General features: G+C 33.3%; 1 protein-coding gene across 1 annotated transcript; it reads left to right on the forward strand.

Moving 5' to 3' along the window:
• The first annotated feature begins 1,985 nt into the window (after positions 1–1,985).
• LOC132618169 (peroxidase 72-like) lies at positions 1,986–6,607 on the forward strand. The gene is made up of 4 exons (XM_060333229.1): positions 1,986–2,219; positions 2,899–3,090; positions 5,158–5,323; positions 6,183–6,607. The coding sequence occupies exons 1-4, from the start codon at positions 1,986–1,988 to the stop codon at positions 6,593–6,595; spliced, it is 1,005 nt and encodes a 334-aa protein (XP_060189212.1). The 3' UTR covers positions 6,596–6,607.
• Positions 6,608–15,849: the final 9,242 nt, after the last annotated feature.

The following is a 15,849-nucleotide window of genomic DNA, read 5'->3' on the forward strand; positions in this document are numbered from 1 at the left end:
CCTAACATCAGAATGAAGATTATTCCTCCCACAAACTTCAATAATACATTCACTTTGTCTTGAGAAGCAAATTAAATTTATTCTTGCACTTGTAACTGGTAAGTCTAATTAAATTACTAAAGGTTACCTATAAATGTTAGAATTAGATTACACACATATAAGGAAGATGTCGAGTTATATAGTTCTTAAATAAGATTTGTACTAGATGCTTAGATTATTTTTCTAGAATTGCTTCAAGTACTTGTGTTTCTTTGTAGCAACTACTCCATATTGTAACACAAGGAGTTTGGTAATAATCAAAAGAGTTGAAGGCCAAATATTGTCCTGTAATAGGTTGTCCTTGTTCTAGCAAAGAACAGTTTTAGAATAAATAAATTAAAGCTCAAGGATTATTGTTTTTGTTGCCTAAACCTTCTGCTTGTATTCTACTAGTATTATATTATTCACTAAACCTATCAGATTCACCTAATATTTCCTTTTTGGTTGTCCATTTTGCCACATTTTCTTCATTTTTGCCTCTTTTTCTGTCTTTTTGGGAGGAAAAATCCCTCTACCGCGTAGCTTTTAACTTGATAATTTTCTTACTTTAGCTTTTCTAGCCATGTGTATATTTCTAACTTTATTATGTCTAAAAGCTATAAAAGCTATATATCTTGTCTTAGTTGAACTAATATTTGCTTTTCATAATCCTAGATTATAAACTAAGTCACTTTGAATGAGCACCACATTACATTAAAAGATTTAGGTTATATACACTAACATAGTAACATTATTAAGAATAATTTTTACACAATCAAATTAAATTAATCAAATATAACGTTTCATTATTTTGTTTTTCATGTTATCAGATCAAATTTGCTATGAATATTTAACTGTTGTTGCAAATCAACTTAACACGACGATATAAAAAAAATATGTACACTGTCAAATTGCACAGAAATTGAAGTCTTAGATAAATCAGAAATGGCTAGTTTGAGAGCTTTTTGGTTTTCCTTTCTTTTATATGAATGAGTTGAACAACATCAACTCTTTTTACCCAAGAAGAGGAAAAATGAAAAAGTAAAACATAAAAAGAACAAGTTTCATGAAGGGTTCCACGCTAATATGTTTGATGCTTGTCTCTGCCCTCTTTCAACCAAAAGCAAAATGGTATGGTTGACCAAATCAACTTATATTCTCATGCTTTGTTTAATTAATGCTTTTGACTAAAAGTTGAGTTTAACTTTTATACATTGTTCAGTAGATCAGTAAAAGATAGTTACAAGATCGCAATCTGCCTAATTAGAAGTGAAGAAAGAAGCAATCTGCTTATGATAAGTTTTTATGCAACCACACAAATATTATGCCATGCGTAAGGTCAGAAGAGTCAAAAGATTTATAACCACACAAATTCTATTACTCCATTCGTCTCAATTTATGTGATACTATTTGACAAGGCATGAAGTTTAAGAATAAAAGAAAGACTTGAAATTTGTGGTCCAAGACAAGTTTTGAATAGTTGTGTGGTTGTAAATCATCTCATTAAAGGCAAAAAGAAATTATAAAGTGAAGTTGTTTCTAAATATAGAAAGGTGACCTTTTCTTTTTGAGACAAACTAAAATAAAAAGTGTGCCACATAAATTGAGATAGAGGGAGTATATGTTTTAGACCACTGATTTTAGATATCTTTATTTTTTTTCTTATACTCTGTGTTGATGCAAACTATATCACATAAACTAAAACAAAAAGTAATATAATTTGAAATTAAAATCACATAGCTGAATAAAGGGACCGGATCAATTCATCATTACTTGTAAAGCAGAACTTTTCTGCTTCACTAGGTAAAAAGTGGGTACTTACTCCTATTTATAATCCTAACTAGAAAGGTACCAACTCCATCCATTTGTCATTGAACAGTACTATATAAACTCATGAATAAGCCAAACTCTTACATATTAGAGTTTCTTCTTCTATAACAAGTCCTTATTATAGAACTTGACTCATCATGGCTAAAATATTATTGAGCTTCTTCATAGTCATATCTCTCCATGCTTTTGCACCAATATTATGTTTATCTAGCAAGACCAATTATTATGGTTACTTATATCCACAATTTTATGATTGGTCGTGCCCAAATGCAAAAGAAATAGTAAAGTCTGTTGTTGCTAAGGCCGTAGCTAGAGAAGCTCGAATGGCTGCCTCTTTGCTAAGGCTCCATTTCCACGATTGCTTTGTCAAGGTACATCATATCTCTGAGATTAATTAAAGATTAGTGTCTCTTAGAGTCTCGGTGGTACGACCGCAAATATTTTTCAGAAAATGTTGTTCAGAAAATATGTTTCACGAAAACAATTTCCATAAAAAAGGGAAAATGACTCTCTCATTTTTGGTTGGAAGTCAATTTGCTTCACAATTATCTCAACTCTTTACTTGTCATTGCATTAATTGACACTTGGACACTGTTATTAATACTTAATACTTTGACTAAACAAAATGTGATTTGCTAACATTATTATCAATATTTAATACCGACTTTTTGTTTCAATTTTTTTTTTTCCGCTCTCTAATCAAACACCCCCAAATTTCTTTATAGAAAATGTATTTGGCTAAGGTTATAACTGGTGCTTATAAGCACTTTTTCCCAATAGCTACGTGTTTGGTAAACTTCCGAAGTGCTTATAAGCTAAGTGCTTTTAAGCCAAAATCAACAAAAAATTATACGTTGGTCATCCTTAACTTATAAAACTTTTCACCTTATAACACTTTTGATTTGATCAATCTTTCAAATCTTTTTATCAACTATTTACAATAAGCTAATCCCAATGGGCTATAAGTCATTTTTCGGAAAAAGGCTTTCTCCATATATATAGTTCATATACAAAATGATGGTCACTAATTTTTTTACTATGATCATGTAGGGTTGTGATGCATCATTGCTTCTGGACAGCAGTGGAACCTTAGTAAGTGAGAAAATATCAAATCCAAACAGAAATTCAGTTCGTGGATTTGAAGTAATTGATGAGATTAAATCTGCACTTGAACAAGAATGCCCTCAATCTGTCTCTTGTGCTGATATCTTGGCACTTGCTGCAAGGGATTCTACTGTTTTAGTAAGTATAATTAACCAAAAGCCTACTAGGAAAATTGGTACATTGAGCTCATCTTACATAGTTTAGATTAAATTAAAGTTATATAAGCCGATAATGGAAAAAGAAAAACCTACTTTCAGTTTTGTAATTTGACCATTTATAGTGCGTAGGATAATTATTATTGGGAAAAGGGCCTGATTTGCCCCTCTACTTTGGTAAAAGGTTCATATTTACCCCCCGTTATACTATCAGGTCATTTATACCCCTACCGTTAGAATAGTTACAATATTTACCCCTATATTTAACCCTTATCCACTGTGGCCAATGTCGTGGGCCAGACCTGTCCACTGTGGCCAATTACATTGCCACGTAAGAGGCCATGTCAGCAACCCAATTAAATTAGTCCTAAAATTAAAAGATCAAATAATGCCTTCTTCTTCTTCACCATTAAAGTGTTGTCTTCAACATGTTCAAGAATTGATTATTAGCCCAGAATATAATCATCATAGCCCTTTTTTATTCACGTCATTTAGGTTCCCAACTCTTAAAGATGGGTCATTGGCACAAACGTCCCTATTTAGGGTTGCTCTTTAATTTTTGACCCTCAAATTCTCGCAAAAATTTCCTTAAAAAGTGGGTATTTGCGAAAAACAGCTCTAGTAGTAGCAGCAGAAGCAGAAATATACTTGCAATCTATGGCCAAACGCATATATGGTTTCCTGCAGAAACATAGAAGCAAATTTCGGGTTAAAAATGAGGTAATCGGAGAAAAAAGTTTTTTTTTTTTTGGTTTTTGTTTTTGGTTGAAGTTCATTAGCAATTTTTAGCTAAAAGTTGAGGTAATTGGAGGAAAAAAGGGATATTTAAGTTTTTGTTGAAGTACTTAAGCTCAAATATGAGTTAATAGGAGATAAAAGGGATTTTTTTTTTTTTAGTTTTTGTTGAAGTTCTTTATCAATTTTTAGCTCATAAATGAGGTAATCGGAGAAAAAAAGGGATTTTTTCAGTTTTTGTTGATGGATTTTAGCTTAAAAAAGAGGTATTTGGAGAAAAAAAAGAGGATTTTGCAGTTTTTGTTCAAGTTCTTTATCAAATTCTAGCTTAAAAATGAGGAAAAAGTGTTTTATTGATCTTGATTGATCTGAAAAATGGGCTGTGATGATGATTTGCTTTTATCTGGTGCTATAATCTGCTGCACTGCTTGAAGAAATTGCACGAATTGGACTGGTCTTTAATTTTTGCTCTTCATTTTTTTTTTTTTTTGTGCGGATTGCCCTTTAAATGCATTGGTCTTTAATTTTTTTGAAGAAACGCATATATGTTTCTGCAGGAATCAAGCAGGCATTTTAATGGCATATATGTTTCTGCAGGAATCAAGCAGGCATTTTAATGGCATTTTAATGGTGAAGAAGAAGGCATTATTTGATCTTTTAATTTTAGGATTAATTTAATTGGGTTGCTGACATGGCCTCTTACGTGGCAATGTAATTGGCCACAGTGGACAGGCCTGGCCCACGACATTGGCCACAGTGGATAAGGGTTAAATATAGGGGTAAATATTGCAACTATTCTAACAGTAGGGGTATAAATGGCCTGATAGTATAACGGGGGGTAAATATGAACCTTTTAACAAAGTAGAGGGGCAAATCAGGCCCTTTTCCCATTATTATTTTATAATTAGGATGATAAAGTACTTAGGGGTGTTCGATTGCCGGTTAGGAAGTGATATTCATGTATTAAAATCAGTATAGCTAGTTCTAAGTTTGGTAGTATTTTAGTTGCAATATATAAAATTCAATATCCCAAGTACGACGTCTGGCTACTAGCTTAAAATCCCACATAAGAATCTATGTATTATCTTATGCAGGGTGTATAGAAGATGGAACTTTATACATATTAATAACTAAATCTGCATATCTAAACCTTGCATAACTAATTAATCATTGCATAACTCTAACCAATAACCAACAGACTCCTAATGTTTATCGTGAAGATTTACCTATAATTACCTTGTTAGTGATTTGATTGTGTGTATATTATTCTTTTATATTGTCAGTACATAAAATCTAAACATGTATGTTTATACAGGCTGGCGGGCCAAGTTGGGAGGTTCCATTGGGAAGAAGAGACTCAAGAGATGCCAGTTTAAGTGGCTCCAACTATAACATTCCTGCTCCAAACAACACATTTAATACCATTCTCACAAAATTCAAGTTAAAAGGGCTTGATCTTGTTGACTTTGTAGTTTTATCTGGTAAATTTAAACCCCTACTTCCTATAATTATAATATGCTCGTTTCTTTTTAGTCTGTTCCAAAACGAATGATGCATTTTTATATAGCCACACATATGAAATATTTCTAATTTATTTTAGATCACAAGTTTCAATTTTTTTCCTATACTTAATTAAATAATATCACATAAAATGGGATGAGGGAGTCCTATTCTTTAACCACTCTTGAATCCCTTATTTTGTCACCATTCCTCACTTCTAAGATTTTTCCTAGACAATTTTTCAATTGAGTTTAACTTCTATGCACTGAAAATTTTACACTATTATATTATCCAAAAAATAAGATGTTATTTTTGCTATATCATCGAAGAGATAACTATAGTTTTTTTCAATTATATATGTAAAATGTGCATATGTACAAAATCATGAATTGGTAGTCCCAAAACATGTGCCTATTAAGGTGGAGCATACTCAACCTTTTCAAGATTATAGGACTTCTTGTTAAGCTCCCAAAGAAAAAGGCAGGATTGGGTTCTGTGAAAGAACCTAGGGGACATCAAAATGATAAATCTTAAGAAGTTGTCGATCATAAGTGAATGTATTTTAGCTTATTGTAACACATCACCTATCTCATTCTTTTTAAATTACGTATTTAACTTTCTATGGACTCTTAACTCCAAGTCTCCAATTATCTTGTAGGTTACTAGATCGCGTAAAAAGAATTCTATACTAGTAGTGCCTAGAAGTTAAATTCGGTTAAAATATATTGTTTATGAAAGAAAAAAATTATTACATTGTCAGTGGATATAAGTTAAATCCTAGTTGACTTTTATGCAAATTAGTTAAGACTCTTGTTAATACTAGAAGAATATTCTCTGCAGGGAGCCACACAATTGGAAATGCAAGATGTACCAGCTTCAGACAGAGACTCTACAATCAATCAGGGAACAGTTTACCAGATTATACACTGGACCAATCATATGCTGCACAATTACGCACTATGTGCCCAAAATCTGGTGGTGACCAAAACTTATTTTTCTTGGATTTTGTCTCTCCAACAAAATTTGATAACAACTACTTCAAGAACTTGTTGGCTTCGAGGAGCTTGTTGAATTCAGACCAAGTTCTTGTGACAAAGAATCAAGCATCATTAGAATTGGTGAAATTATATGCTGAAAACAATGAGATTTTCTTCGAGCAGTTCGCGAAGTCTATGGTTAAGATGGGAAATATCTCACCTTTAACTGGATACAGAGGCGAGATTAGAAAGAACTGCAGGAACATGAACTTTTAAAGATATGACAACTTTCAATAGCAACAAAAGAAATTTATTATTGTGCCTCTATTTGATGTATTTATTCCTTTTAGTGGTCAGTTTGTATTCATTCTCACCTATCAAGTTCATCTTGGGTTGCCCTCGTCATAGTGTGCTAAATTTTAATGATGATTTCATGATTTACACCATGCTGTTTTCTCATGTCCATAATTATATCCTTTGGTGCGTATATTATTTTTGGATCAATGTACTTATTCATTATAATAATACCAAAAACCTTGATAGTTGCTTGACGTAGGAAATCATTCCTATCTTTCGATGAGCATGCGTGTTCATCATAGAAATCCTACTCTCGAACAAACGCGACTCATTGAGATTTGAAGACTTGAAGTGTATACACTTTATATACAAATTTTTACTTATTACATACATGTACTTTGTTAGAAACATAACATGAACTTTATACAGAACTTATACAGATTTTATACAAACAGTTTATATATAGATTTTATACACGGTTTATCATAATTTTATTTAGAATTTATTTAGAATTGATGTGAAACGAGAAAATAAGAACAAGATAAAAATTGAAAGATAGAAATTAAAGAAAGGTCGACGTAATTTCTAGACCCAATTAAATTCAAACAATTAAAAGATGTAATGATGAACTAACCAAAACAACACTTAATAAGGAAATTAAGAGCACATGATCTATTAGAATCCTCAAGAAGGTTGTAACCTTACTTGCTAATCTTAGGACAAAATCTTGAAATTCAACAAACGGGTTTCAAGCTCTCACAAGAGGCATAATTCATCACATGTCGAAAACTAGTTATGAAACTCTAATATTCTACTAAGGGCTAAAAGTAGTAAACAAGACTCAATTGACCTTCATTAAAGTAAGACTCAATTGACCTTCATTAAAGTTACAAGCAAATTAAAATAGTAGAACACTTAAATATATTAAATATATTCAAGTCTTCCATGTTGGAGCCTTCCAAAGGTTCCATCTTCATCCACGAATTTATTGGATTGGTTTATTAATACTGTTCGTTCTTTTTTACTCTGTGCTTCCATAAAGCTTCCAATGCTTGAAGGTCCTTAGCTTGGCTCCTTGTGAAAGGCTTCCTTGAACTAGTATCACTTTGATCTACATCAAGATTTATATATAACTTATCAGAATCACAATATATACACAATTTAAATATAGATTTTATACATGTTTTTTTTAAAACTGAGAAGGACTATATACAATTTTTTTACATTATTCATATATAAAATTATGCAGAATTTGTTATACCCTATTTTAACCTGAGTCAAAATAGTTTATAACATTCCGGGTAATTCCGGGGTTAATTAAAGTGAGGGAGTCGCCACCTAATTATTTATGGTGAATTAGGGCACCTAAGGTTAATTAAAGTAATTATCTAAAGTTGATTTTATTTTAAAGTCTACGAAACCAAAAAGATTCTAGGTACGGGTTCAACTAATCTAGAGGGAAGATATTAGGCATCCTCTAAATTCCATTAATAATGGTTAACTGACCGGACTCAAATTTAATTAGGCTAAGTGTAAGTATAATATTATAGAAAAGAAAATAGCTTTGTAAGTATTGCTAAAGTTATAGATAGATATATAAGAATGCTATTTAAAATAGGACTTGTAGGAAATATCAATATACACAAAAGAGTTTAGTTATAATAAACTAAAAGAAACGGGATGTATAACGTTTATATGTATTTGGAGAAAATAAATTATGCCGATTAATAAATTAGAACAGTCGTTTGTAAGATTAATATTAATAAACTTTTTAAAGGGTTTTATAGAAAAAGTATTAGTTCAATATAAACTATGTTATAGAAAAAGTACTAGTTCAATATAAACTATGTAAAGGTTGTTTCAACAAATACGTGATTCAAATGTTGGAAAGGAATTAAAGTGGAACAGTTATCCATGGGAACTAGTTTGCCTTTTATTTCTCAAAAATAAGTTAACGTTAGTGTAAAATTAGTAACGTTTTAAATTTCTAAGATAGTAAGAGTGAATCTTGATTCTCAAAATATGTGTCATGCTATTTTAAAATATCCATTATTCTAAAAAAATAAATTGTATAGATACTATAAATAATTTAACATAAAAGGGAATGAAACCTATAAATTAATTGTTAGTTTCTCTTTTAAATTAACTACCCATTACACTAAACTAAACCCACTAATTCATTAAAGTTCATCTAAGCTAAGAAAGACAGCGTAAAATAAATGTTAGGTAAGCAAACAGTTGTACAAAGATAGAGTAATGGAAATATATGGGTTTGGCCCATTCAATATGCTGCCCTATATTCTGCCATTTGGGCCTCGGCCCATAGCATTTCCTTTACTGCAGGCTGCGGATTGGGATGACTCGAGAAGAATTTCATTGGGCTTTTAGCCCAACACCGAATGCGGGGATGACGAGTCCCTCGGACTCGTATGCGATGGTCATGCATAAAAAAATGAAGAAAAGGATTAGTACATGATCAATGAATAAAACTAAACATACATAAGGTAAACTCAAAAGAAGGACCGATTAATAATTCATATACGTACTATGTATATCTAGTATATTCCATATTCATAGGGAACATAGAAGCAATCTGTTAACTACTTAATAACCTTTAATTAATCAGTGAACTGCTTATAGTTAATATATTAACGATTTCCAAGCTAATAGTAAGAAAAGAGATTAAACAAGTGCAGCAGTCTTGGATTTATTTAAGAAGATAGAGCCTTGTAAACAAAGCATGCAAGCAGGTTTGGCAGTATGTGAATGCGTTGGATTCAAATCATAGTAAAGGAACAGTGTCGTATGCATTTACTCCATTTACCCAAGTCTACAGAACACACCAAGAGACAGAGAATGATGCAAAGAGAGAAGAAAGAAAGGCCTATAGGATTTTGACGCAAACGAAAAAGGCAGTCTTATAGAATGATGCATAATTTTTCTTGACAGGTCACACATGTCATGAAGGTGTGACAAACATAGCATCCAAGAAAACAAAGCACGGAGCAACAAGATTAGAATTAACAGGAAATGGTTCGAACAATATGAAGCAAGAAGAGATAAGTCGTGACCTAAGGGAACCAGATTTCAGATCTGGGGGCAGTGTAATGCAAGCAGTGCGAGATCAACATTTTGGGTCATGATAAACATTTCATTCACAACTATAAAGAAGGCATAAATGGACAATAATTCACAAGCATATTTTAGGCTAAGGTGACATTTGGACATGGGAATGCGAAGGCAAGCATGAGGCAGTGACAAACATGGTAAGTGGAGATGTCTGATATCCTTTTCAGCAAACAGAAACAGTATCCAGGGAGTACTAACTTATTTAAACAGATAAGTGATCTCAGAAGACATTAAAAACTAAATTAACAGTAGGTCGCACAAGACTGTAAGCTCACGGGAACACTAACAACAACCTGACCACATTCATAAGTATAGCCTAATAGTCCCCCCGACACAGGATGCTAAAACAAAAACCATAGTAGGATCGTGCGATCAAATCAATTAATCTAAATGAGCCCTATACTACTCAACATATAAAGACCAAAACACAGACAAGAGGAAGCACTAGAATGACCAGCAGGAGTCAAATTTTACAAGACCAGACCATCATTTATGCCTTTTAAAAGCTGTTTGAGTCAACTAGAACCTTTATCGTCATGAAGAACACAATACTCTGAGCAACAAAGGCAGAGAAGTACAACGATAGACTAACACAAGACTACACTGTTCAGAACTCAGATCAAAACAAAATTAACAGCCCAGCAACATCAATCAACCCTTAGACTTAAGACATACTGATCGAAACAAACAAGACAAAGCACTTATAATAGCTCATACAGGTTAAGCTATCCGACTCAAATCCGCGCCCTAACGTAATAAAAACTACTGATTACTCTAAGCACCGAATGAAACGGACTAAAACAAATTAAACAAGAAAAGCTAACAAACAGACTAATCCATAAATCAAACAAGAAAACTAATAAAAGCAATAAAATGATAAGGAAATACCTTTCCTAGGTGCAGTGAACAGGGGCGTCGGGTCTCGAATCTACTCTATCGTATTGACAGATCCGAACTTTGAGCCCAGTCAATTCGACTGAAAATGTTGAGGGCTTTTATGAACTAAAGTCTGTATTTTTTCTTTAGACGAATCGGGTAAAACACTGGAAAAAAAAATGAGAACCCAGATTTTTTTCTCTTTTCTTTTTTTCTTTTTCTGGCTGAGGGCTTAAAGCCCCCATTTTATAGTAGACGAAAATTAGGGTTCCTTCACTCGTTTTTGGGCGGGGTTTGAACTTGAATTCCATTTGAAAATCACAAATCGAATCCTTAAAGCTGCTCTTTTTTCAAAAATTTCAGAAGTTGTTTTGGCCATTTGCGTTTGATCAGATCATTGAAGACAAGAAGGGAAAGTGTTTGCACAAAAATGGGGTGTCAAAATCTGTGATGTTGAAAGAGAGACTGAACTTTGCTAAAATGGAAGGGAGGAAGAAGAAGACAAGGGGTGCGTCTGGAGGGCCACTCAAAAATGGAAAAACGACAGCTCCATTTCGGGTCAAGGTGTTGGCAATTTCATGAAAAAGGAAATGGGGAAGGCAGATGAGGAAGAGAGATTAAGGGGTTGCGGCGTGTGTTAGGGATTAGGTTTAGTGTTGAATCAAAAATGAAGAAGACGGGTCGAGTCGGACGAAACGGGTCGGTTGTGGTTGGGTAATGTGTTGGGCTGGTCTGAAATGGGGAGTTAATTGGGCTCAGTTGGTCCGAAAATTTAGGGGTAATGGGCTGATTATTTGGGCCATTTATTTGGCTGAAATTCTTCCTCCATATAAATTCCATTGGGCTTCTAACTTAATGACTAGTACAATGCACTATGTAAAGGCAATTAGTAATTGATATGTGGAAAGTTAGGATTTAATAAAGTATAATTAATTTAACGAGTACAAAATCCAAAAAATGAAACGATGACGAACTATTAAAATTTGCGATAAAGTAATACTAGTAATGTTGATAGTAGAATAGTGAAAATGAAAGTAATGATATTAATAGTAGTAAAATGAAAATAGTAGTGAAAATAAAATATTTAGATTGTTAATAAATTCAGAAATCCAAGGAAATAAATTGGAATTAAAGAGGGACAAAATTAGGTGTCTACAGAATTTATACATGAACCTTTTCAAGAATATATACAAAAACATTTCATACTGTTTATATACAATTTTATTGAATCTATACAAACATACATTAATCAACATATATTGCAAATCATCACCTGGTTGCACTAGACTTGCTACCCTAAATTGCAACTGTTTCAAAACTGCATAGTGCTTCATAGCATCAAGTATTTTAATTTCTTATCCTTGTAAACCTGCCCTTCCGCAACAAATTGGTACTTAGGATCGCTTATTATTCCACTTCCTTCACATTCAAATACCTGAATATCTTCACTTGGAGCCATGTCAATTAGTTGAATTATATTTTTGGTGTGGTGAACTTTGTATATCTCGGCTCCCCTGAACTTCAAGCAATCTGACTTCGTCGTTGTGATTGAATTAGATTGCATCCATCACTTTCTCTTTCAATTTGATACTTATTGGATATACTTTCTGATTTGCTTGTGCTCCTTCTTTTAGATGTAAATACGCACACACATGTTGTTATGAATAATCATTGGTGAATCTCCATTCAAATACCTCATTCTTAGTTTGTTTGCTAAAAGCTCGAATCCGTGTGTACTTTTTAAATATGTATTTTGTTTTTGTTAGTTGAAGAAGATTTTGTATCGAATCAATGAGAATTTCAGTGGTGTATGTGAAACAAAACGATAAATTTGATAGTGTATCAAAATTGTTGGAGATGCAACTTCAATGAGATAGTGATCGGGGAACAAACTGGAGAAAATTGGTTAAGATGATTGCCTATGTTGGATATTAAGACCACACGATATACGTTATAAGCGTGATTCCCACTCGTATAATTATTGTACAATCTCGACTGAAATTTTTCCTAACCGCGGTTGTATAATTTGTGACAAGTGTGTGTATATATATATATATGCGTTGTGCATGGGCCTAACATATTAGGAAATGTTATGCATCTTGAAGCATATTATAGGAACCGCATAATTTATCAAATATTATGCAACTTGAAGCACATTACGCCCAGTCCATAATTCAACATTTAGTCCCCAGGTTGGAAATGAGCCTTTCCATTCCAGAAATAGCATAGCAGGAAAAGTCATGCAGTACAACACACAGCAGCTAAACCATTTAATATGGTTCAGAATAACCCCCCTCCCCACACCCCTAATCCCCCCTCCCCCCTAAAAAAAAAAGAGAGAGAATATAGTAGTAATTCTTTTTTTTTTTTTTTTTCTGGATAGCGATCTGAAATCTAAAGAGACCATCCAAACCTTGTATCATATTCTAATCTAAGTTTCAAACATCTTGACCTAAAGAAACACATGATAAGAAATACTCATTCTTCTCCAACAACTTATCATTTTGTAGTCATTTGATTCTTTCTCCAGCGGAGAAACAGAACAACCAAGTTTCTTGTCTGCAAAGAAAGTATATGATTTGTCACACACACCAAAGAGTAAGACTTAGTACATCAAAATTGTAGAACTGGAAATTAAGAATATACAGTTGTCATCAGTTTAAGTAGAACAAACATCATTTAAACAGTGCTTGATCTTCCGATTGAAGCTTTGTTTACCTAATGGACAAAGGAGCCGTACATCTCACATTTTTAGAACTTCAATAGGTATGTTTTCCTGTAAGAGAACGTGATTCAGGTGTATACCATTTGTAGTAAAGAGGGAATGTCTATGGGAGAGCAAGCCAAAACAGAATTCTGGCAGTTTATCAAATACATTATGCTTTTAATGAAAGCTATAACACAGTACACTTCACCATATATAGAAAATATATCTTCAAAAATGAAAGTGATGAACAACCTAGTGAAGATTAGTCATTATCTCAGTTTGCTCTGCTTGTGTTTACTCCCACTTACTATTAGCTATTCAAATTATGTATTAGTTATTACAGAGGAAGAAGCAACTATGAAAACTTTGAAAAGTCAGGAAAATGGATCAAAAGGAACATAAAAAGAAAATCATTGAAATTGGAACAACTTTAAGTACCGTCGACGTATTTGGTCATTAATTAAACTCACACTAATTCATCTTCTTCTTATTAATGCAGTAATCGCTATTAGCCTATGACTCTGAAAAAGCCTCTCAAAGTTCCAGGTAATTGTTACGATCCAAATCTGACACTTAGGCCGCAACAGCGCACCTGACGAACTTCTACTCATGAGGCGAACCCTCTAAGCTAAGCATGCGAATAATGAAAAGATAAAGAAGAATAATTCTCAAGGTCTACTAATATAGTGAAGTGCGGAAGCGAAATACAAATACTAAGTCTGCCCATAAACCCCATAATCTGTCAAAGTCATGCAACTACTAGTCTGAATACAAAAGTACAAGACGAAGCTCGGAATACTACTAAGTCAGTTAAAGAAGAAGAGGCCGGCATGATCTAATGGTAGCTCACCACGATTGGACTGGACTGAAGAAAGCTGAAATAATTAGGTATCGGCTATCTGGTCACCGTTAACCACACCTGCACACATACAAACATCAACAAACATGAGTCCAAAAGACCCAGTAAGATCATCGACACACTCGCAGCTTACCCTGGGGCAAGTCTTGAAAATCCCCGGTAATGCATAAAAGCAATTAAACAGTACAGGTATATTAAATATATACAAACACTGAAGCTGAAATCATGAAGCATAAACAAGCAACACATGAAATACACTTAATCTAAATCTATGCTCAAGGGAATGGTACATATTTGTCCATGGCTTACCCCGTCTTTCGGAGTGGGGATTATTTATACACAATCTTACCCGGGTCACTTTTAATTTTTGCATCTACCTCCTATCGAACCCAATGGGGCCTGTCAGAGTATGCTCCTCCAAAGATATGATATAAGTGGAACAAACATCTAATCAATACCAATTCAAAACTTTACATGTATAACAAGTATCTATTTAAGCGCAATTACGCTAAAGGACTCATACAGTCATTTCTTTAGACACTTGAAAATAATCTAATTTAGATCATGCTTGTCCATTCACACGAACTAAATGGTTTAAATGCATACATACAACACAAACCATGTACTTTTTATGAAAAATAAGTAAAATAAGAGTTTAAGCCTCACTTGCCTTATAAGCAGTACGGAAACCTCTCTCGAAACGCCAATATCTCTTCAAACTATATTCGATAGCCTCAATCTATTCAAAACATAAATAACGGATCCAAATTAGTCAAGAGAAACTAATCCCATAATTTTAGGACACCTCAGATTCAAAGTCTAATGATTGTCATGCTATTAGTCGACGAATCCCTTTAATCACTCACATATTCAAAAACGCACTGCTTTAAAAATGCTTTCTCGGCACACTACGGTGGAGATTCTGACTCGTTAATCTTCATGTACCAACCCATGAGTTATAATTTATAAAACTAGTCCAACCAAATTTGCAGAAGCCCCAAACGAATTCTGTGTGCAAATCAAAATAGAACTGTAATCTTGAAAAGTTGTCCATTATAAAAATAATATTGCTATTCCCAATTCCTATTAAACACAATCACTTAACCCATAATCATTATGTCCCCCAAAAGATAAATTCTTTGCATTATGACATAAACAGTTAACTGTACTCTTATCCTAATTCAATGATGAAACATAGCTATAGAATAAATTTAGTATAATACGTGAACATGGTAGTTGGAAATTCTACTCCTCCTCACTCTCAGTTAACGTTGCCAAATCCCCTCCTGATGTTACAATGTCTCCTGCTCAATATCAGAAATTTTCTAATCCCTAATAACCTCTTGAGACGTGGCCTGCAATTTGGGGGGACTCGGCCCACTCCTTCCCTTTAAAAATAATATTGCGCAATTTGCAAGACTGTCCTTCACCGGGGGTAGGGGGGGGGGGGGGGTTTAATGTTTTTCCTTCAAATTGCTGGTCTTTAATTTTTAGCTTTTGCCTAAAATATTTGAGGTTTTGGGTTCGAATTTTGGCTTAATCATAAAAATAAAAAAAAATTGCAAGACAAAGCTTTGCAAAAACTCTGCCTTATGTAACAGACTTTGCCTTAAGGCATAACTATATAAGACAAACTTTTAGTTATGCTTTTTGCAGAAAGTC

The sequence above is a fragment of the Lycium barbarum genome, chromosome 11 (genome assembly GCF_019175385.1).
Source record: "Lycium barbarum isolate Lr01 chromosome 11, ASM1917538v2, whole genome shotgun sequence".
NCBI classification, from domain to species: domain Eukaryota; kingdom Viridiplantae; phylum Streptophyta; class Magnoliopsida; order Solanales; family Solanaceae; genus Lycium; species Lycium barbarum.

Coding starts and splice junctions, on each gene's coding strand:
- LOC132618169 (XM_060333229.1), top strand. CDS start 1,986: ATGGCTAAAATATTATTGAGCTTCTTCATAGTCATATCTCTCCATGCT. Junction 2,220..2,898: donor TCCACGATTGCTTTGTCAAG/GTACATCATATC, acceptor ATGATCATGTAG/GGTTGTGATGCATCATTGCT. Junction 3,091..5,157: donor CAAGGGATTCTACTGTTTTA/GTAAGTATAATT, acceptor ATGTTTATACAG/GCTGGCGGGCCAAGTTGGGA.